This window comes from Scyliorhinus torazame, chromosome 14 (assembly GCF_047496885.1).
Source record: "Scyliorhinus torazame isolate Kashiwa2021f chromosome 14, sScyTor2.1, whole genome shotgun sequence".
Lineage (NCBI taxonomy): Eukaryota > Metazoa > Chordata > Chondrichthyes > Carcharhiniformes > Scyliorhinidae > Scyliorhinus > Scyliorhinus torazame.
The window spans coordinates 1,217,855-1,239,254 of NC_092720.1; the positions used below are offsets into that span (position 1 = coordinate 1,217,855).

The 21,400-nt window shown below is 59.0% G+C and overlaps 1 protein-coding gene across 1 annotated transcript in view; it reads right to left on the reverse strand.

Moving 5' to 3' along the window:
* Positions 1-21,400, reverse strand: part of masp1 (MBL associated serine protease 1) — a 537,426-nt gene that overhangs the window by 46,312 nt on the left and 469,714 nt on the right. The window contains exon 14 of the mRNA XM_072473624.1: positions 20,690-20,789. Coding sequence (XP_072329725.1) covers positions 20,690-20,789 — 100 coding nt within the window. The remainder of the gene's footprint in view (positions 1-20,689; positions 20,790-21,400) is intronic.

Below are 21,400 nucleotides of genomic sequence, written 5' to 3' on the forward strand. Positions count from 1 at the left end.
AGGAAACAACAGCCAGTCTGTGCAGCCCTGTGAGAATTTTATACGTTTCAATGAGATCCCCTCTCATTCTTCTAAACCCCAGTGATTACAAGTCCAGTCGACCCAATCTCTCCTCATACGTCAATCCTGCTATCCCAATCTGGTGATCCTTCCCTGCACTCCCTCTATGGCAAGTCTATCCTTTTTTTGATAAGGACACAAAAACTGCACAAAATATTCTAGTTGTGGTCTCACCAAGGCCCTGTACAGCTGCAGGAAGACATCTTGGCTCCTGTACTCAGATCCTCTGGCAATTGAAGGCCAATATACCATTTTCCTTCCTAACTGCTTGCTGTACCTGGATGCTGACTCTCAGTGACTCCTGTATAAAGACACGCAAGTCTCTTTGAATATTACTTTCCAATCTATCACCATGTAAGTAATATTCTACCTGATGTTTCCCTGGATCAGACCCTTAACTGCCCTCAGAAATGGCCAAGCAAGCCCCTCAGATCAAGGGTAGTAAATGGGGGCAATAAATGTTGGCCTTGCAAGTGAAGCGCACATCTGAGGAAAGGATGAAGACAAATCAGAGGAGTGAAGATGTCTCTGGATTGGAGGAGATTACAGAGATCGGAAGGATTGCAGGATTGGAGGGGATTACAGAGATCGGGAGGATTGCAGGATTGGAGGGGATTACAGAGATTGGGAGGATTGCAGGATTGGAGGGGATTACAGAGATTGGGAGGATTGCAGATTTGGAGGGGATTACAGAGATCGGGAGGATTGGAGGGGATTACAGAGATCGGGAGGATTGGAGGGGATTACAGAGATCGGGAGGATTGCAGGATTGGAGGGGATTACAGAGATCGGGAGGATTGCAGGATTGGAGGGGATTACAGAGATTGGGAGGATTGCAGGATTGGAGGGGATTACAGAGATTGGGAGGATTGCAGATTTGGAGGGGATTACAGAGATCGGGAGGATTGGAGGGGATTACAGAGATCGGGAGGATTGCAGGATTGGAGGGGATTACAGAGATCGGGAGGATTGCAGGATTGGAGGGGATTACAGAGATCGGGAGGATTGCAGGATTGGAGGGGATTACAGAGATCGGGAGGATTGCAGGATTGGAGGGGATTACAGAGATTGGGAGGATTGCAGGATTGGAGGGGATTACAGAGATCGGGAGGATTGGAGGGGATTACAGAGATCGGGAGGATTGCAGGATTGGAGGGGATTACAGAGATCGGGAGGATTGCAGGATTGGAGGGGATTACAGAGATCGGGAGGATTGCAGGATTGGAGGGGATTACAGAGATTGGGAGGATTGCAGGATTGGAGGGGATTACAGAGATCGGGAGGATTGGAGGGGATTACAGAGATCGGGAGGATTGCAGGATTGGAGGGGATTACAGAGATCGGGAGGATTGCAGGATTGGAGGGGATTACAGAGATCGGGAGGATTGCAGGATTGGAGGGGATTACAGAGATTGGGAGGATTGCAGGATTGGAGGGGATTACAGAGATCGGGAGGATTGGAGGGGATTACAGAGATCGGGAGGATTGCAGGATTGGAGGGGATTACAGAGATCGGGAGGATTGCAGGATTGGAGGGGATTACAGAGATCGGGAGGATTGCAGGATTGGAGGGGATTACAGAGATCGGGAGGATTGGAGGGGATTACAGAGATCGGGAGGATTGCAGGATTGGAGGGGATTACAGAGATCGGGAGGATTGCAGGATTGGAGGGGATTATAGGGGATCAGGGGTTATGGGGAGAGGGCAGGGGAATGGGGATGAGAAAATATCAGCCATGATCGAATGGCGGAGCAGACTTGATGGGCCGAGTGGCCTAATTCTGCTCCTATGTTTTATGGATTTATAGAGATTGGGAGAGCTGACGGATTGGAGTGGGTTACAGAGATTGGGAGGGTTGGAGCGGATTACAGAGATTGGGAGGGATGGAGCGGATTACAGAGATTGGGAGGGTTGGAGCGGATTACAGAGATTGGGAGGGTTGGAGCGGATTACAGAGATTGGGAGGGTTGGAGCGGATTACAGAGATTGGGAGGGATGGAGCGGATTACAGAGATTGGGAGGGTTGGAGCGGATTACAGAGATTGGGAGGGTTGGAGCGGATTACAGAGATTGGGAGGGTTGGAGCGGATTACAGTGATTGGGAGGGTTGGAGCGGATTACAGAGATTGGGAGGGTTGGAGCGGATTACAGAGATTGGGAGGGTTGGAGCGGATTACAGAGATTGGGAGGGTTGGAGCGGATTACAGAGATTGGGAGGGTTGGAGCGGATTACAGAGATTGGGAGGGTTGGAGCGGATTACAGAGATCGGGAGGGTTGGAGCGGATTACAGAGATTGGGAGGGTTGGAGCGGATTACAGAGATCGGGAGGGTTGGAGCGGATTACAGAGATTGGGAGGGTTGGAGCGGGTTACAGAGATTGGGAGGGTTGGAGCGGGTTACAGAGATTGGGAGTGTTGGAGCGGATTACAGAGATTGGGAGGGTTGGAGCGGATTACAGTGATTGGGAGGGTTGGAGCGCGTTACAGAGATTGGGAGGGTTGGAGCGGATTACAGAGATTGGGAGGGTTGGAGTGGATTACAGAGATTGGGAGGGTTGGAGCGGGTTACAGAGATTGGGAGGGTTGGAGCGGGTTACAGAGATTGGGAGGGTTGGAACGGGTTACAGAGATTGGGAGGGTTGGAGCGGGTTACAGAGATTGGGAGGGTTGGAGCGGGTTACAGAGATTGGGAGGGTTGGAGCGGGTTACAGAGATTGGGAGGGTTGGAACGGGTTACAGAGATTGGGAGGGTTGGAGCGGGTTACAGAGATTGGGAGGGTTGGAGCGGATTACAGAGATTGGGAGGGTTGGAGCGGATTACAGAGATTGGGAGGGTTGGAGCGGATTACAGAGATTGGGAGGGTTGGAGCGGGTTACAGAGATTGGGAGGGTTGGAACGGGTTACAGAGATTGGGAGGGTTGGAGCGGGTTACAGAGATTGGGAGGGTTGGAGCGGGTTACAGAGATTGGGAGGGTTGGAGCGGGTTACAGAGATTGGGAGGGTTGGAACGGGTTACAGAGATTGGGAGGGTTGGAGCGGGTTACAGAGATTGGGAGGGTTGGAGCGGATTACAGAGATTGGGAGGGTTGGAGCGGATTACAGAGATTGGGAGGGTTGGAGCGGATTACAGAGATTGGGAGGGTTGGAGCGGATTACAGAGATTGGGAGGGTTGGAGCGGATTACAGAGATTGGGAGGGTTGGAGCGGGTTACAGAGATTGGGAGGGTTGGAGCGGGTTACAGAGATTGGGAGGGTTGGAGCGGATTACAGAGATTGGGAGGGTTGGAGCGGATTACAGAGATTGGGAGGGTTGGAGCGGGTTACAGAGATTGGGAGGGTTGGAGCGGATTACAGAGATTGGGAGGGTTGGAGCGGATTACAGAGATCGGGAGGGTTGGAGCGGATTACAGAGATTGGGAGGGTTGGAGCGGATTACAGAGATTGGGAGGGATGGAGCGGATTACAGAGATTGGGAGGGTTGGAGCGGATTACAGAGATCGGGAGGGTTGGAGCGGATTACAGAGATTGGGAGGGTTGGAGCGGATTACAGAGATTGGGAGGGTTGGAGCGGATTACAGAGATTGGGAGGGTTGGAGCGGATTACAGTGATTGGGAGGGTTGGAGCGGATTACAGAGATTGGGAGGGTTGGAGCGGATTACAGAGATTGGGAGGGTTGGAGCGGGTTACAGTGATTGGGAGGGTTGGAGCGGATTACAGAGATTGGGAGGGTTGGAGCGGATTACAGAGATTGGGAGGGTTGGAGCGGATTACAGAGATTGGGAGGGTTGGAGCGGATTACAGTGATTGGGAGGGTTGGAGCGGGTTACAGTGATTAGGAGGGTTGGAGCGGATTACAGAGATCGGGAGGGTTGGAGCGGATTACAGAGATTGGGAGGGTTGGAGCGGATTACAGAGATTGGGAGGGTTGGAGCGGATTACAGAGATTGGGAGGGATGAGGCCACGGAAGGATTTGAATATAAAGATGAGAATGTTAAAATCAAGGCATTGTTTGACTGGGAGCCACTGTAGCTGAGTGAGCCAGGGGGGGTGACAGGGGAATAGGGGTGAGGACGGGGTGGGGGGGTGACAGGAGAATAGAGGTGTGGACGGGGGGGGGGGGGAGTGACAGGGGAATAGGGGTGAGGACGGGGTGGGGGGGTGACAGGGGAATAGGGGTGAGGACGGGGGGGTAACAGGGGAATAGGGGTGAGGACGGGGGGGGGTGACAGGGGAATAGGGGTGAGGACGGGGGGGGTGACAGGGGAATAGAGGTGTGGACGGGGGGGGTGACAGGGGAATAGGGGTGAGGACGGGGGGGGTGACGGGAATAGGGGTGAGGACAGGGGGGTGACAGGGGAATAGAGGTGTGGACGGGGGGTGACAGGGGAATAGGGGTGAGGACGGGGGGGTAACAGGGGAATAGGGGTGAGGACGGGGGGGGGTGACAGGAGAAGAGAGGTGTGGACGGGGGGGGGGTGACAGGGGAATAGGGGTGAGGACGGGGTGGGGGGGTGACAGGGGAATAGGGGTGAGGACGAGGGGGTGACAGGGGAATAGGGGTGAGGACGGGGGGGTGATGGGAATAGGGGTGAGGACGGGGGGGTGACAGGGGAATAGGGGTGAGGACGGGGGGGGGGTGACGGGAATAGGGGTGAGGACGGGGGGTGACAGGGGAATAGGGGTGAGGATGGGGAGGGAGTGACAGGGGAATAGGGGTGAGGACGGGGGGGTGACAGGGGAATAGGGGTGAGGACGGGGGTGACAGGGGAATAGGGGTGAGGACGGGGGTGACAGGGGAATAGGGGTGAGGATGGGAGGGAGTGACAGGGGAATAGGGGTGAGGACGAGGGGGTGACAGGGGAATAGGGGTGAGGACAGGGAGGGGGTGACAGGGGAATAGGGGTGAGGATGGGGGGGTGACGGGTATAGGGGTGTGGACGGGGGGTGACAGGGGAATAGGGGTGAGGACGGGGGGGTGACAGTGGAATAGGGGTGAGGATGGGGGGGTGACGGGTATAGGGGTGTGGACGGGGGGTGACAGGGGAATAGGGGTGAGGACGGGGGGTTGACAGGGGAATAGGGGTGAGGACGGGTGGGTGACAGGGGAATAGGGGTGAGGACAGGGGATGTGACAGGGAATAGGTGTGAGGACGGGGGGGGGTGATGGGAATAGGTGTGAGGACGGGGGGGTTGACAGAGGAATAGGGGTGAGGACGGGGGCGTGACAGGGGAATAGGGGTGAGGGCGGGGGGACAGCGGAATAGGGGTAAGGACGGGGGGGTGATGGGAATAGGGGTGAGGACGGGGGGGGTGACGGGAATAGGGGTGAGGACGGGGGGGTGACAGGGGAATAGGGGTGAGGACGGGGGGGTGACGGGAATAGGGGTGAGGACGGGGAGGGGGTGACAGGGGAATAGGGGTGAGGACGGGGGGGGTGACAGGGGAATAGGGGTGAGGATGGGGGGTTGACAGGGGAATAGGGGTGTGGACGGGGGGTGACAGGGGAATAGGGGTGAGGACAGTGGGTGACAGGGGAATAGGGGTGAGGATGGGGGGTTGATAGGGGTGTGGACGGGGGGTGACAGGGGAATAGGGGTGAGGATGGGGGTGACAGGGGAATAGGGGTGAGGACAGGGGGGGTGACGGGAATAGGGGTGAGGACGGGGGGGTGACAGTGGAATAGGGGTGAGGACGGGGAGGGGGTGACAGGGGAATAGAGGTGAGGACGGGGGTGTGATAGGGGTGAGGATGGGGGGGTGACAGGGGAATAGGGGTGTGGACGGGGGTGACGGGAATAGGGGTGAGCAGAGGGTGTGACAGGGGAATAGGGGTGAGGACGGGGATGACAGGGGAATAGGGGTGAGGACGGGGGGGGTGACGGGAATAGGGGTGAGGACGGGGGGGGTGACAGGGGAATAGGGGTGAGGATGGGGGGGTGACGGGTATCGGGGTGTGGACGGGGGGTGACAGGGGAATAGGGGTGAGGACGGGGGGGTGACAGGGGAATAGGGGTGAGGACGAGGGGGTGACAGGGGAATAGGGGTGAGGACAGGGAGGGGGTGACAGGGGAATAGGGGTGAGGATGGGGGGGTGACGGGTATCGGGGTGTGGACGGGGGGTGACAGGGGAATAGGGGTGAGGACGGGGGGGTGACAGGGGAATAGGGGTGAGGACGGGGGGGTGACATGGGAATAGGGGTGAGGATGGGGGGTTGACAGGGGAATACGGTTGTGGACGGGGGTGACAGGGGAATAGGGGTGAGGACGAGGGGTTGACAGGGGAATAGGGGTGAGGATGGGGGGGTGACGGGTATAGGGGTGTGGACGGGGGGTGACAGGGTAATAGGGGTGAGGACGGGGGGTGACAGGGGAATAGGGGTGAGGATGGGGGGGTGACGGGTATAGGGGTGTGGACGGGGGGTGACAGGGGAATAGGAGTGAGGACGGGGGGGTGACAGGGGAATAGGGGTGAGGATGGGGGATGTGACAGGGAATAGGGGTGAGGGCGGGGGGACAGCGGAATAGGGGTAAGGACGGGGGGGTTGATGGGAATAGGGGTGAGGACGGGGGGGGGTGACGGGAATAGGGGTGAGGACGGGGGGTGACAGGGGAATAGGGGTGAGGACGGGGGGGTGACGGGAATAGGGGTGAGGACGGGGAGGGGGTGACAGGGGAATAGGGGTTAGGACGGGGGGGGTGACAGGGGAATAGGGGTGAGGATGGGGGGTTGACAGGGGAATAGGGGTGTGGACGGGGGGTGACAGGGGAATAGGGGTGAGGACAGTGGGTGACAGGGGAATAGGGGTGAGGATGGGGGATGATAGGGGTGTGGACGGGGGGTGACAGGGGAATAGGGGTGAGGATGGGGGGTGACAGGGGAATAGGGGTGAGGACAGGGGGGTGACGGGAATAGGGGTGAGGACGGGGGGGGTGACAGGGGAATAGGGGTGAGGACGGGGAGGGGGTGACAGGGGAATAGAGGTGAGGACGGGGGTGTGATAGGGGTGAGGATGGGGGGGTGACAGGGGAATAGGGGTGTGGACGGGGGTGACTGGAATAGGGGTGAGCAGAGGGTGTGACAGGGGAATAGGGGTGAGGACGGGGGGTGACAGGGGAATAGGGGTGAGGACAGGGGGGTGACAGGGGAATAGGGGTGAGGACAGGTGGGGTGACGGGAATAGGGGTGAGGATGGGGGGGTGACAGGGGAATAGGGGTGAGGATGGGGAGGGAGTGACAGGGGAATAGGGGTGAGGACGGGGGGGGTGACAGGGGAATAGGGGTGAGGACAGGGAGGGGGTGACAGGGGAATAGGGGTGAGGACGAGGGGGTGACAGGGGAATAGGGGTGAGGACAGGGAGGGGGTGACAGGGGAATAGGGGTGAGGACGGGGGGGTGACAGGGGAATAGGGGTGAGGACGGGGGGGTGACAGGGGAATAGGGGTGAGGACGGGGGGGTGACAGGGGAATAGGGGTGAGGACGAGGGGGTGACAGGGGAATAGGGGTGAGGACAGGGAGGGGGTGACAGGGGAATAGGGGTGAGGATGGGGGGGTGACGGGTATAGGGGTGTGGACGGGGGGTGACAGGGGAATAGGGGTGAGGACGGGGGGGTGACAGGGGAATAGGGGTGAGGATGGGGGGGTGACGGGTATAGGGGTGTGGACGGGGGGTGACAGGGGAATAGGGGTGAGGACAGGGGGTGACAGGGGAATAGGGGTGAGGACGGGGGTGACAGGGGAATAGGGGTGAGGACATTGGGTGACAGGGGAATAGGGGTGAGGATGGGGGGTTGATAGGGGTGTGGACGGGGGGTGACAGGGGAATAGGGGTGAGGATGGGGGGTGACCGGGGAATAGGGGTGAGGACAGGGGGGTGACGGGAATAGGGGTGAGGACGGGGGGGGTGACAGGGGAATAGGGGTGAGGACGTGGAGGGGGTGACAGGGGAATAGAGGTGAGGACGGGGGGGTGACAGGGGAATAGGGGTGTGGACGGGGGTGACGGGAATAGGGGTGAGCAGAGGGTGTGACAGGGGAATAGGGGTGAGGACGGGGGGTGACAGGGAAATTGGGGTGAGGACAGGGGGGTGACAGGGGAATAGGGGTGAGGATGGGGGGGTGACGGGTATCGGGGTGTGGACGGGGGGTGACAGGGGAATAGGGGTGAGGACAGGGGGGTGACAGGGGAATAGGGGTGAGGACAGGTGGGGTGACGGGAATAGGGGTGAGGATGGGGGGGTGACAGGGGAATAGGGGTGAGGACGGGGGTGTGATAGGGGTGAGGATGGGGGGGGGTGACAGGGGAATAGGGGTGTGGACGGGGGTGACGGGAATAGGGGTGAGCAGAGGGTGTGACGGGGAATAGGGGTGAGGATGGGGGGGTGATGGGAATAGGGGTGAGGATGCGGGGTTGACAGGGGAATAGGGGTGAGGACGAGGGGGTGACAGGGGAATAGGGGTGAGGATGGGGGGGTGACGGGTATCGGGGTGTGGACGGGGGGTGACAGGGGAATAGGGGTGAGGACGGGGGGGTGACAGGGGAATAGGGGTGAGGACGAGGGGGTGACAGGGGAATAGGGGTGAGGACAGGGAGGGGGTGACAGGGGAATAGGGGTGAGGATGGGGGGGTGACGGGTATCGGGGTGTGGACGGGGGGTGACAGGGGAATAGGGGTGAGGACGGGGGGGTGACAGGGGAATAGGGGTGAGGACGGGGGGGGTGACATGGGAATAGGGGTGAGGATGGGGGGTTGACAGGGGAATACGGTTGTGGACGGGGGTGACAGGGGAATAGGGGTGAGGACGAGGGGGTGACAGGGGAATAGGGGTGAGGATGGGGGGGTGACGGGTATAGGGGTGTGGACGGGGGGTGACAGGGTAATAGGGGTGAGGACGGGGGGTGACAGGGGAATAGGGGTGAGGATGGGGGGGTGACGGGTATAGGGGTGTGGACGGGGGGTGACAGGGGAATAGGAGTGAGGACGGGGGGGGTGACAGGGGAATAGGGGTGAGGATGGGGGATGTGACAGGGAATAGGGGTGAGGGCGGGGGGACAGCGGAATAGGGGTAAGGACGGGGGGGTTGATGGGAATAGGGGTGAGGACGGGGGGGGGTGACGGGAATAGGGGTGAGGACGGGGGGTGACAGGGGAATAGGGGTGAGGACGGGGGGGTGACGGGAATAGGGGTGAGGACGGGGAGGGGGTGACAGGGGAATAGGGGTTAGGACGGGGGGGGTGACAGGGGAATAGGGGTGAGGATGGGGGGTTGACAGGGGAATAGGGGTGTGGACGGGGGGTGACAGGGGAATAGGGGTGAGGACAGTGGGTGACAGGGGAATAGGGGTGAGGATGGGGGATGATAGGGGTGTGGACGGGGGGTGACAGGGGAATAGGGGTGAGGATGGGGGGTGACAGGGGAATAGGGGTGAGGACAGGGGGGTGACGGGAATAGGGGTGAGGACGGGGGGGGTGACAGGGGAATAGGGGTGAGGACGGGGAGGGGGTGACAGGGGAATAGAGGTGAGGACGGGGGTGTGATAGGGGTGAGGATGGGGGGGTGACAGGGGAATAGGGGTGTGGACGGGGGTGACTGGAATAGGGGTGAGCAGAGGGTGTGACAGGGGAATAGGGGTGAGGACGGGGGGTGACAGGGGAATAGGGGTGAGGACAGGGGGGTGACAGGGGAATAGGGGTGAGGACAGGTGGGGTGACGGGAATAGGGGTGAGGATGGGGGGGTGACAGGGGAATAGGGGTGAGGATGGGGAGGGAGTGACAGGGGAATAGGGGTGAGGACGGGGGGGGTGACAGGGGAATAGGGGTGAGGACAGGGAGGGGGTGACAGGGGAATAGGGGTGAGGACGAGGGGGTGACAGGGGAATAGGGGTGAGGACAGGGAGGGGGTGACAGGGGAATAGGGGTGAGGACGGGGGGGTGACAGGGGAATAGGGGTGAGGACGGGGGGGTGACAGGGGAATAGGGGTGAGGACGGGGGGGTGACAGGGGAATAGGGGTGAGGACGAGGGGGTGACAGGGGAATAGGGGTGAGGACAGGGAGGGGGTGACAGGGGAATAGGGGTGAGGATGGGGGGGTGACGGGTATAGGGGTGTGGACGGGGGGTGACAGGGGAATAGGGGTGAGGACGGGGGGGTGACAGGGGAATAGGGGTGAGGATGGGGGGGTGACGGGTATAGGGGTGCGGACGGGGGGTGACAGGGGAATAGGGGTGAGGACAGGGGGTGACAGGGGAATAGGGGTGAGGACGGGGGTGACAGGGGAATAGGGGTGAGGACATTGGGTGACAGGGGAATAGGGGTGAGGATGGGGGGTTGATAGGGGTGTGGACGGGGGGTGACAGGGGAATAGGGGTGAGGATGGGGGGTGACCGGGGAATAGGGGTGAGGACAGGGGGGTGACGGGAATAGGGGTGAGGACGGGGGGGGTGACAGGGGAATAGGGGTGAGGACGTGGAGGGGGTGACAGGGGAATAGAGGTGAGGACGGGGGGGTGACAGGGGAATAGGGGTGTGGACGGGGGTGACGGGAATAGGGGTGAGCAGAGGGTGTGACAGGGGAATAGGGGTGAGGACGGGGGGGTGACAGGGAAATTGGGGTGAGGACAGGGGGGTGACAGGGGAATAGGGGTGAGGATGGGGGGGTGACGGGTATCGGGGTGTGGACGGGGGGTGACAGGGGAATAGGGGTGAGGACAGGGGGGTGACAGGGGAATAGGGGTGAGGACAGGTGGGGTGACGGGAATAGGGGTGAGGATGGGGGGGTGACAGGGGAATAGGGGTGAGGACGGGGGTGTGATAGGGGTGAGGATGGGGGGGGTGACAGGGGAATAGGTGTGTGGACGGGGGTGACGGGAATAGGGGTGAGCAGAGGGTGTGACGGGGAATAGGGGTGAGGATGGGGGGGTGATGGGAATAGGGGTGAGGATGCGGGGTTGACAGGGGAATAGGGGTGAGGACGAGGGGGTGACAGGGGAATAGGGGTGAGGACGGGGGGTGACAGGGGAATAGGGGTGAGGACGGGGGGGTGACAGGGGAATACGGTTGTGGACGGGGGTGACAGGGGAATAGGGGTGAGGACGAGGGGGTGACAGGGGAATAGGGGTGAGGACGGGGGGGGTGATGGGAATAGGGGTGAGGACGGGGGGGTGACAGGGGAATAGGGGTGAGGACGGGGGGGGGTGACGGGAATAGGGGTGAGGACGGGGTGGTGACAGGGGAATAGGGGTGAGGATGGGGAGGGAGTGACAGGGGAATAGGGGTGAGGACGGGGGGGTGACAGGGGAATAGGGGTGAGGACGGGGGTGACAGGGGAATAGGGGTGAGGATGGGGAGGGAGTGACAGGGGAATAGGGGTGAGGACGGGGGGGTGACAGGGGAATAGGGGTGAGGACGGGGGTGACAGGGGAATAGGGGTGAGGACGGGGGGTTGACAGTGGAATACGGTTGTGGACGGGGGTGACAGGGGAATAGGGGTGAGGACGAGGGGGTGACAGGGGAATAGGGGTGAGGACAGGGAGGGGGTGACAGGGGAATAGGGGTGAGGATGGGGGGGTGACGGGTATAGGGGTGTGGACGGGGGGTGACAGGGGAATAGGGGTGAGGACGGGGGGGGTGACAGGGGAATAGGGGTGAGGACGGGGGGGGTGATGGGAATAGGGGTGAGGACGGGGGGGTGACAGGGGAATATGGGTGAGGGCGGGGGGACAGCGGAATAGGGGTAAGGACGGGGGGTGTGATGGGAATAGGGGTGAGGACGGGGGGGGTGACGGGAATAGGGGTGAGGACGGGGAGGGGGTGACGGGAATAGGGGTGAGGACGGGGGGGTGACAGGGGAATAGGGGTGAGGACGGGGGGGTGACGGGAATAGGGGTGAGGACGGGGAGGGGGTGACAGGGGAATAGGGGTGAGGACGGGGGGGTGACAGGGGAATAGGGGTGAGGATGGGGGGTTGACAGGGGAATAGGGGTGTGGACGGGGGGTGACAGGGGAATAGGGGTGAGGACGGGGAGGGGGTGACAGGGGAATAGAGGTGAGGACGGGGGTGTGATAGGGGTGAGGATGGGGGGGTGACAGGGGAATAGGGGTGTGGACGGGGGTGACGGGAATAGGGGTGAGCAGAGGGTGTGACAGGGGAATAGGGGTGAGGACGGGGGGTGACAGGGGAATAGGGGTGAGGATGGGGGGGTGACAGGGGAATAGGGGTGAGGACAGGGGGGGTGACGGGAATAGGGGTGAGGATGGGGGGGTGACAGGGGAATAGGGGTGAGGACGGGGGGGGTGACGGGAATAGGGGTGAGGATGGGGGGGTGACAGGGGAATAGGGGTGAGGACAGGGGGGGTGACGGGAATAGGGGTGAGGACGGGGGGGTGACAGGGGAATAGGGGTGAGGACGGGGAGGGGATGACAGGGGAATAGAGGTGAGGACGGGGGTGTGATAGGGGAATAGGGATGTGGACGGGGGTGACGGGAATAGGGGTGAGCAGAGGGTGTGACAGGGGAATAGGGGTGAGGACGGGGGGTGACAGGGGAATAGGGGTGAGGACAGGGGAGTGACAGGGGAATAGGGGTGAGGACAGGTGGGGTGACGGGAATAGGGGTGAGGATGGGGGGGTGACAGGGGAATAGGGGTGAGGACGGGGGGGGGTGACGGGAATAGGGGTGAGGATGGGGGGGTGACAGGGGAATAGGGGTGAGGATGGGGAGGGAGTGACAGGGGAATAGGGGTGAGGACGGGGGGGTGACAGGGGAATAGGGGTGAGGACAGGGAGGGGGTGACAGGGGAATAGGGGTGAGGATGGGGGGGTGACGGGAATACGGTTGTGGACGGGGGTGACAGGGGAATAGGGGTGAGGACGAGGGGGTGACAGGGGAATAGGGGTGAGGACAGGGAGGGGGTGACAGGGGAATAGGGGTGAGGATGGGGGGGTGACGGGTATCGGGGTGTGGACGGGGGGTGACAGGGGAATAGTGGTGAGGACGGGGGGGTGACAGGGGAATAGGGGTGAGGACGGGGGGGGGTGACGGGAATAGGGGTGAGGACAGGGGGGTGACAGGGGAATAGGGGTGAGGATGGGGGGGTGACGTGTATCGGGGTGTGGACGGGGGGTGACAGGGGAATAGGGGTGAGGACAGGGGGGTGACAGGGGAATAGGGGTGAGGACAGGTGGGGTGACGGGAATAGGGGTGAGGATGGGGGGGTGACAGGGGAATAGGGGTGAGGACGGGGGTGTGATAGGGGTGAGGATGGGGGGGGTGACAGGGGAATAGGGGTGTGGACGGGGGTGACGGGAATAGGGGTGAGCAGAGGGTGTGACGGGGAATAGGGGTGAGGACGGGGGGGGTGATGGGAATAGGGGTGAGGACGGGGGGGTGACAGGGGAATACGGTTGTGGACGGGGGTGACAGGGGAATAGGGGTGAGGACGAGGGGGTGACAGGGGAATAGGGGTGAGGACGGGGGGGGTGATGGGAATAGGGGTGAGGACGGGGGGGTGACAGGGGAATAGGGGTGAGGACGGGGGGGGGTGACGGGAATAGGGGTGAGGACGGGGTGGTGACAGGGGAATAGGGGTGAGGATGGGGAGGGAGTGACAGGGGAATAGGGGTGAGGACGGGGGGGTGACAGGGGAATAGGGGTGAGGACGGGGGTGACAGGGGAATAGGGGTGAGGACGGGGGGGGTGATGGGAATAGGGGTGAGGACGGGGGGGTGACAGGGGAATAGGGGTGAGGACGGGGGGGGGTGACGGGAATAGGGGTGAGGACGGGGTGGTGACAGGGGAATAGGGGTGAGGATGGGGAGGGAGTGACAGGGGAATAGGGGTGAGGACGGGGGGGTGACAGGGGAATAGGGGTGAGGACGGGGGTGACAGGGGAATAGGGGTGAGGATGGGGAGGGAGTGACAGGGGAATAGGGGTGAGGACGGGGGGTTGACAGGGGAATACGGTTGTGGACGGGGGTGACAGGGGAATAGGGGTGAGGACGAGGGGGTGACAGGGGAATAGGGGTGAGGATGGGGGGGTGACGGGTATAGGGGTGTGGACGGGGGGTGACAGGGGAATAGGGGTGAGGACGGGGGGGGTGACAGGGGAATAGGGGTGAGGACGGGGGGGGTGATGGGAATAGGGGTGAGGACGGGGGGGTGACAGGGGAATATGGGTGAGGGCGGGGGGACAGCGGAATAGGGGTAAGGACGGGGGGTGTGATGGGAATAGGGGTGAGGACGGGGGGGTGACAGGGGAATAGGGGTGAGGACGGGGAGGGGGTGACGGGAATAGGGGTGAGGACGGGGGGGTGACAGGGGAATAGGGGTGAGGACGGGGGGGTGACGGGAATAGGGGTGAGGACGGGGAGGGGGTGACAGGGGAATAGGGGTGAGGACGGGGGGGTGACAGGGGAATAGGGGTGAGGATGGGGGGTTGACAGGGGAATAGGGGTGTGGACGGGGGGTGACAGGGGAATAGGGGTGAGGACGGGGAGGGGGTGACAGGGGAATAGAGGTGAGGACGGGGGTGTGATAGGGGTGAGGATGGGGGGGTGACAGGGGAATAGGGGTGTGGACGGGGGTGACGGGAATAGGGGTGAGCAGAGGGTGTGACAGGGGAATAGGGGTGAGGACGGGGGGTGACAGGGGAATAGGGGTGAGGATGGGGGGGTGACAGGGGAATAGGGGTGAGGACAGGGGGGGTGACGGGAATAGGGGTGAGGATGGGGGGGTGACAGGGGAATAGGGGTGAGGACGGGGGGGGTGACGGGAATAGGGGTGAGGATGGGGGGGTGACAGGGGAATAGGGGTGAGGACAGGGGGGGTGACGGGAATAGGGGTGAGGACGGGGGGGTGACAGGGGAATAGGGGTGAGGACGGGGAGGGGATGACAGGGGAATAGAGGTGAGGACGGGGGTGTGATAGGGGAATAGGGGTGTGGACGGGGGTGACGGGAATAGGGGTGAGCAGAGGGTGTGACAGGGGAATAGGGGTGAGGACGGGGGGTGACAGGGGAATAGGGGTGAGGACAGGGGAGTGACAGGGGAATAGGGGTGAGGACAGGTGGGGTGACGGGAATAGGGGTGAGGATGGGGGGGGTGACAGGGGAATAGGGGTGAGGACGGGGGGGGGGGTGACGGGAATAGGGGTGAGGATGGGGGGGTGACAGGGGAATAGGGGTGAGGATGGGGAGGGAGTGACAGGGGAATAGGGGTGAGGACGGGGGGGTGACAGGGGAATAGGGGTGAGGATGGGGGGGTGACAGGGGAATAGGGGTGAGGACAGGGAGGGGGTGACAGGGGAATAGGGGTGAGGATGGGGGGGTGACGGGAATACGGTTGTGGACGGGGGTGACAGGGGAATAGGGGTGAGGACGAGGGGGTGACAGGGGAATAGGGGTGAGGATGGGGGGGTGACGGGTATCGGGGTGTGGACGGGGGGTGACAGGGGAATAGTGGTGAGGACGGGGGGGTGACAGGGGAATAGGGGTGAGGACGGGGGGGGTGACGGGAATAGGGGTGAGGACGGGGGGGTGACAGGGGAATAGGGGTGAGGACGGGGGGGGTGACGGGAATAGGGGTGAGGACGGGGGGGTGATAGGGGAATAGGGGTGAGGATGGGGAGGTGACAGGGGAATAGGGGTGAGGATGGGGGGTTGACAGGGGAATACGGTTGTGGACGGGGGTGACAGGGGAATAGGGGTGTGGACGGGGGGTGACAGGGGAATAGGGGTGAGGACGGGGGGGTGACAGGGGAATAGGGGTGAGGATGGGGGGGTGACGGGGGAATAGGGGTGAGGACGGGGGGGGGTGACGGGAATAGGGGTGAGGACGGGGGGGTGACAGGGGAATATGGGTGAGGACGGGGGGGGGTGGCGGGAATAGGGGTGAGGACGGGGGTGTGACAGGGGAATAGGGGTGAGGATGGGGAGGTGACAGGGGAATAGGGGTGAGGATGGGGGGTTGACAGGGGAATACGGTTGTGGACGGGGGTGACAGGGGAATAGGGGTGTGGACGGGGGGTGACAGGGGAATAGGGGTGAGGACGGGGGGGTGACAGGGGAATAGGGGTAAGGACCGGGGGGGTGACAGGGGAATAGGTGTGAGGGCGGGGGGACAGCGGAATAGGGGTAAGGACAGGGGGGGGGTGATGGGAATAGGGGTGAGGACGGGGGGGGTGACGGGAATAGGGGTGAGGACGGGGGGGTGACAGGGGAATAGGGGTGAGGACGGGGGGTGACGGGAATAGGGGTGAGGACGGGGAGGGTGACAGGGGAATAGGGGTGAGGACGGGGAGGGGGTGACAGGGGAATAGGGGTGAGGATGGGGGGTTGACAGGGGAATAGGGGTGTGGACGGGGGGTGACAGGGGAATAGGGGTGAGGACAGTGGGTGACAGGGGAATAGGGGTGAGGATGGGGGGTTGATAGGGGTGTGGACGGGGCGTGACAGGGGAATAGGGGTGAGGATGGGGGGTGACAGGGGAATAGGGGTGAGGACAGGGGGGTGACGGGAATAGGGGTGAGGACGGGGGGGGTGACAGGGGAATAGGGGTGAGGACGGGGAGGGGGTGACAGGGGAATAGAGGTGAGGACGGGGGTGTGATAGGGGTGAGGATGGGGGGGTGACAGGGGAATAGGGGTGTGGACGGGGGTGACGGGAATAGGGGTGAGCAGAGGGTGTGACAGGGGAATAGGGGTGAGGACGGGGGGTGACAGGGGAATAGGGGTGAGGACAGGGGGGTGACAGGGGAATAGGGGTGAGGACAGGTGGGGTGACGGGAATAGGGGTGAGAATGGGGGGGTGACAGGGGAATGGGGTGAGGACAGGGGGGGTGACGGGAATAGGGGTGAGAATGGGTGGGTGATGGGGTGAGGATGGGGGGGTGACGGGAATACGGGTGAGGACAGGGGGTGACAGGCGAATAGGGGTGAGGACAGGGGGTGACGGGAATATATCTGCGAGTGAGACACTGGCAACAGAACCTTGCCTCAGCCGAGTGTATGAAGTAGATTATAACAATATTAGGCGGGAACTGAAGAACATAGATTGGGGGCGGATGTTTGAGGGCAAATCAACATCTGACATGTGGGAGGCTTTCAAGTGTCAGTTGAAAAGAATACAGGACCGGCATGTTCCTGTCAGGAAGAAAGATAAATACGACAATTTTCGGGAACCTTGGATGACGAGTGATATTGTAGGCCTCGTCAAAAAGAAAAAGGAGGCATTTGTCAGGGCTAAAAGGCTGGGAACAGACGAAGCCTGTGTGGCATATAAGGAAAGTAGGAAGGAACTTAAGCAAGGAGTCAGGAGGGCTAGAAGGGGTCATGAAAAGTCATTGGCAAATAGGGTTAAGGAAAATCCCAAGGCTTTTTACACGTACATAAAAAGCAAGAGGGTAGCCAGTGAAAGGGTTGGCCCACTGAAGGATAGGCAAGGGAATCTATGTGTGGAGCCAGAGGAAATGGGCGAGGTACTAAATGAATACTTTGCATCAGTATTCACCAAAGAGAAGGAATTGGTAGATGTTGAGTCTGGAGAAGGGGGTGTAGATAGCCTGGGTCACATTGTGATCCAAAAAGACGAGGTGTTGGGTGTCTTAAAAAATATTAAGGTAGATAAGTTCCCAGGGCCTGATGGGATCTACCCCAGAATACTGAAGGAGGCTAGAGAGGAAATTGCTGAGGCCTTGACACAAATATTTGGATCCTCGCTGTCTTCAGGGGATGTCCCGGAGGACTGGAGAATAGCCAATGTTGTTCCTCTGTTTAAGAAGGGTAGCAAGGATAATCCCGGGAACTACAGCCCGGTGAGCCTTACTTCAGTGGTAGGGAAATTACTGGAGAGAATTCTTCGAGACAGGATCTACTCCCATTTGGAAGCAAATGGACGTATTAGTGAGAGGCAGCACGGTTTTGTGAAGGGGGGGTCGTGTCTCACTAACTTGATAGAGTTTTTCGAGGAGGTCACTAAGATGCTTGATGCAGGTAGGGCAGTAGATGTTGTCTATATGGACTTCAGTAAGGCCTTTGACAAGGTCCCTCATGGTAGACTAGTACAAAAGGTGAAGTCACACGGGATCAGGGGTGAACTGGCAAGGTGGATACAGAACTGGCTAGGCCATAGAAGGCAGAGGGTAGCAATGGAGGGATGCTTTTCTAATTGGAGGGCTGTGACCAGTGGTGTTCCACAGGGATCAGTGCTGGGACCTTTGCTCTTTGTAGTATATATAAATGATTTGGAGGAAAATGTAACTGGTCTGATTAGTAAGTTTGCAGACGACACAAAGGTTGGTGGAATTGCGGATAGCGATGAGGACTGTCTGAGGATACAGCAGGATTTAGATTGTCTGGAGACTTGGGCGGAGAGATGGCAGATGGAGTTTAATCTGGACAAATGTGAGGTAATGCATTTTGGAAGGGCTAATGCAGGTAGGGAATATACAGTGAATGGTAGAACCCTCAAGAGTATTGAAAGTCAAAGAGATCTAGGAGTACAGGTCCACAGGTCATTGAAAGGGGCAACACAGGTGGAGAAGGTAGTCAAGAAGGCATACGGCATGCTTGCCTTCATTGGCCGGGGCATTGAGTATAAGAATTGGCAAGTCATGTTGCAGCTGTATAGAACCTTAGTTAGGCCACACTTTGAGTATAGTGTTCAATTCTGGTCGCCACACTACTAGAAGGATGTGGAGGCTTTAAAGAGGGTGCAGAAGAGATTTACCAGAATGTTGCCTGGTATGGAGGCCATTAGCTATGAGGAGAGGTTGAATAAACTCGGTTTGTTCTCACTGGAACGAAGGAGGTTGAGGGGCGACCTGATAGAGGTATACAAAATTATGAGGGGCATAGACAGAGTGGATAGTCAGAGGCTTTTCCCCAGGGTAGAGGGGTCAATTACTAGGGGGCATAGGTTTAAGGTGAGAGGGGCAAGGTTTAGAGTAGATGTACGAGGCAAGTTTTTTACGCAGAGGGTAGTGGGTACCTGGAACTCGCTACCGGAGGAGGTAGTGGAAGCAGGGACGATAGAGACATTTAAGGGGCATCTTGACAAATACATGAATAGGATGGGAATAGAGGGATACGGACCCAGGAAGTGTAGAAGATTGTAGTTTAGTCGGGCAGTATGGTCGGCACGGGCTTGGAGGGCCGAAGGGCCTGTTCCTGTGCTGTACATTTCTTTGTTCTTTGTTGTTCTTTGTTTGTAGGTGGCAAAAGGAGATTCCCTCGATGGATTAGTTAATAAGCAGACGCCATGGATGTGATGTCATTGGCAAAGCAACGAGAGGTGAGGTGAGATTTGTTGGGACCTGGAATGTCCGATCTGAAAAGATTGCAAAAGCAGATTCCATTAATAATATTTGAAGGGATTTGGACAGGGGCTTGAGAATGAAGGTCTGATGGCGATGGACAAAAAGCAGGGATATGGGCCACGCACAAGTCCCCTCGCAGGGAAAGGCCTCTTTCAGGGGAGTGGACAAGGGCTCGAATCCTGCGCCTTGGCTGGGATTTCATATTCATTGAGTGAGTGGTTTAAGAAGATGAAATCAGGTGAAGTGAAACATATTTTAACATGAATTTGGGTGAAAGGTCAATATTCATAGTTGGCGAGCCCAGCACGATTGAAAGTAGAGGAGGTAGCTCGGGAGTTTTGAAGCTTGAATAAGGAGTGAGAAATTTCCCCTGAGGTGTAGAAGCGGGATTGACGCTTTGACAGGTTTGGATTTTACAGGCAGTTGTTGTTGGCGCTGCCCTGATGCAACTCTACAACACAAAGTAGTTGCTGGGCACAGTGGTTAGCACTGTTGCTTCACAGCGCCAGGGTCAGAGGTTCGATTCCCGGCTTGGGCCACTGTGTGGAGTCTGCACGCTCTCCCCGTGTCTGCGTGGGTTTCCTCCGGGTGCTCCGGTTTCCTCCAACAAGTTCCGAAAGACGTGCTGTTAGGTGAATTGGACATTCTGAATTCTCCCTCTGTGTACCCGAACAGGCACCGGAGTTTGGCGACTAGGGGATTTTCACAGTAACTTCATTGCAGTGTTAATGTAAGCCTACTTGTGACAATAAAGATTATCATTATTATTAACTCTGATTTCGGTTTAAGGCACCTAAAATAAAGTTGAGAATAGAGTTGTCATGGTTACCAAAATAACTCAAACGCCCTGTGCCGAATGGGTTGCTCTTGTGTTAGTATTTGACAGTCAATATTGCTGAACACATAATGAATGTGCCTGGGGTCTGAAGCTGTCTGAATAGATGGAAGAGGTTTTTAAAAAAATATATATATTTATTGAAGTTTTTTAACACAGTTTTTCACCCTTACAAACAAACCCTCCCCCTCCCTCATAACAAAATAGAAAGAAAACGCACATAGCAAGATATAAACATGGTGAAACGATATGTTACAGAGCTTTGTACACTGGCTCCCTCCCGTACATGCCAGTTTTCCAGATCTTTCATGTGTTCTCTTGCTCAAATACCCTCTAGGCAGACCCCCCTCCCCCCCCCTGCCTCCCCCTCCCTCCCCCCTTCACAAGACATCCCCCCCCCCCCCCGAGTTGCTGCTGCTGCTGACCGACCTTCATCTATCGCTCCGCGAAATAGTCTCGGAACGGTTGAGGAAGCTGATGCTCACCTTGCTTCAATCCCGCACAAATCATATCGTCTGTAACTTGCCTCCCGAGCTGTGTGTAAACATTCTTGCATTGATCATGGTCAACAATAGGAATCTCAATCTAGACAAGGAAATGAAGGACAGTTTCAATTCAATTACTGATTCAAAATGTATCATGAAACCATAGATATTTACCACAGACAAAGGCCATTCAGTCCATTATCTCTCTGCTGGCTCTTAAGGCAAAGGAGCAGAATTAGGCCATTCGGCCCATCGAGTCTGCCCCGCCATTCAATCATGATTGATATGTTTCTCATCCCCATTCTTCTGCCTTCTCCCCATTACCCTTGATCCTCATACTGAACTTCTCGCTGTGTACCCGAACAGGCGCCAGAGTGTGGCAACTAAGGGATTTTCACAGTAACTTCATTGCAGTGTTCATGTAAGCCTACTTGTGACACACACACTGAGACACACACAGTGAGACACACAGTGAGACACACACAGTGAGACACACAGCGAGACCCACACAGTGATCCACACACAGTGAGACACACATACACAGCGAGGCACATACAGCGAGACACACACAGTGATCCGCACACAGTGAGACCCACACAGCGATCCACACACAGTGATCCACACACACACATACACAGCGAGGCACATACAGCGAGACACACAGAGTGAGACACACACAGCGAGACTCACACAGTGATCCACACACAGTGA